The sequence below is a fragment of the Apaloderma vittatum genome, unplaced genomic scaffold (assembly GCF_000703405.1).
Source record: "Apaloderma vittatum isolate BGI_N311 unplaced genomic scaffold, ASM70340v1 scaffold26222, whole genome shotgun sequence".
Taxonomy (NCBI): Eukaryota; Metazoa; Chordata; class Aves; order Trogoniformes; family Trogonidae; genus Apaloderma; species Apaloderma vittatum.
In genome coordinates this window covers 3,166-3,463 of record NW_009705645.1, presented here as the reverse complement: position 1 = coordinate 3,463, position 298 = coordinate 3,166, and the positions used below count along the sequence as shown (strand labels likewise).

At 59.1% G+C, this 298-nt stretch overlaps 1 protein-coding gene across 1 annotated transcript in view; it reads left to right on the top strand.

Moving 5' to 3' along the window:
* LOC104270977 (renin-like) overlaps window positions 1–298 on the top strand; it is a gene marked incomplete at its 5' end in the record, with an annotated part of 3,583 nt that overhangs the window by 2,618 nt on the left and 667 nt on the right. The window contains one exon of the mRNA XM_009865511.1: window positions 37–181. Within this exon, the coding sequence (XP_009863813.1) occupies window positions 37–181 (145 nt within the window). The remainder of the gene's footprint in view (window positions 1–36; window positions 182–298) is intronic.

The window sequence follows — 298 nt, the reverse complement described above, 5'->3', positions numbered from 1 at the left end:
GAAACTCGGGGTCACCTCTCTCTCCTCCCACTTCAGGGTGTCTGTAGGGGCTGAAACCCTGTTCTGCAAGGAAGGCTGTTTTGTGGCCATCGACACAGGAGCATCCTACATCACTGGTCCAGCTGGCCCCATCTCCGTGCTAATGAAAGCCATTGGGGCAGCAGAAATGGCTGAAGGAGAGGTGAGGAACCCCCACTCTGCCCCGCTCTGTGTTCCCACTGCCTGCCTGCCTTGGCTGCCTGTACCCCAGCCCACCCCTGTCCCAGAAAACGGGCTCAGTGCTGTCTTCTGCTGCAGT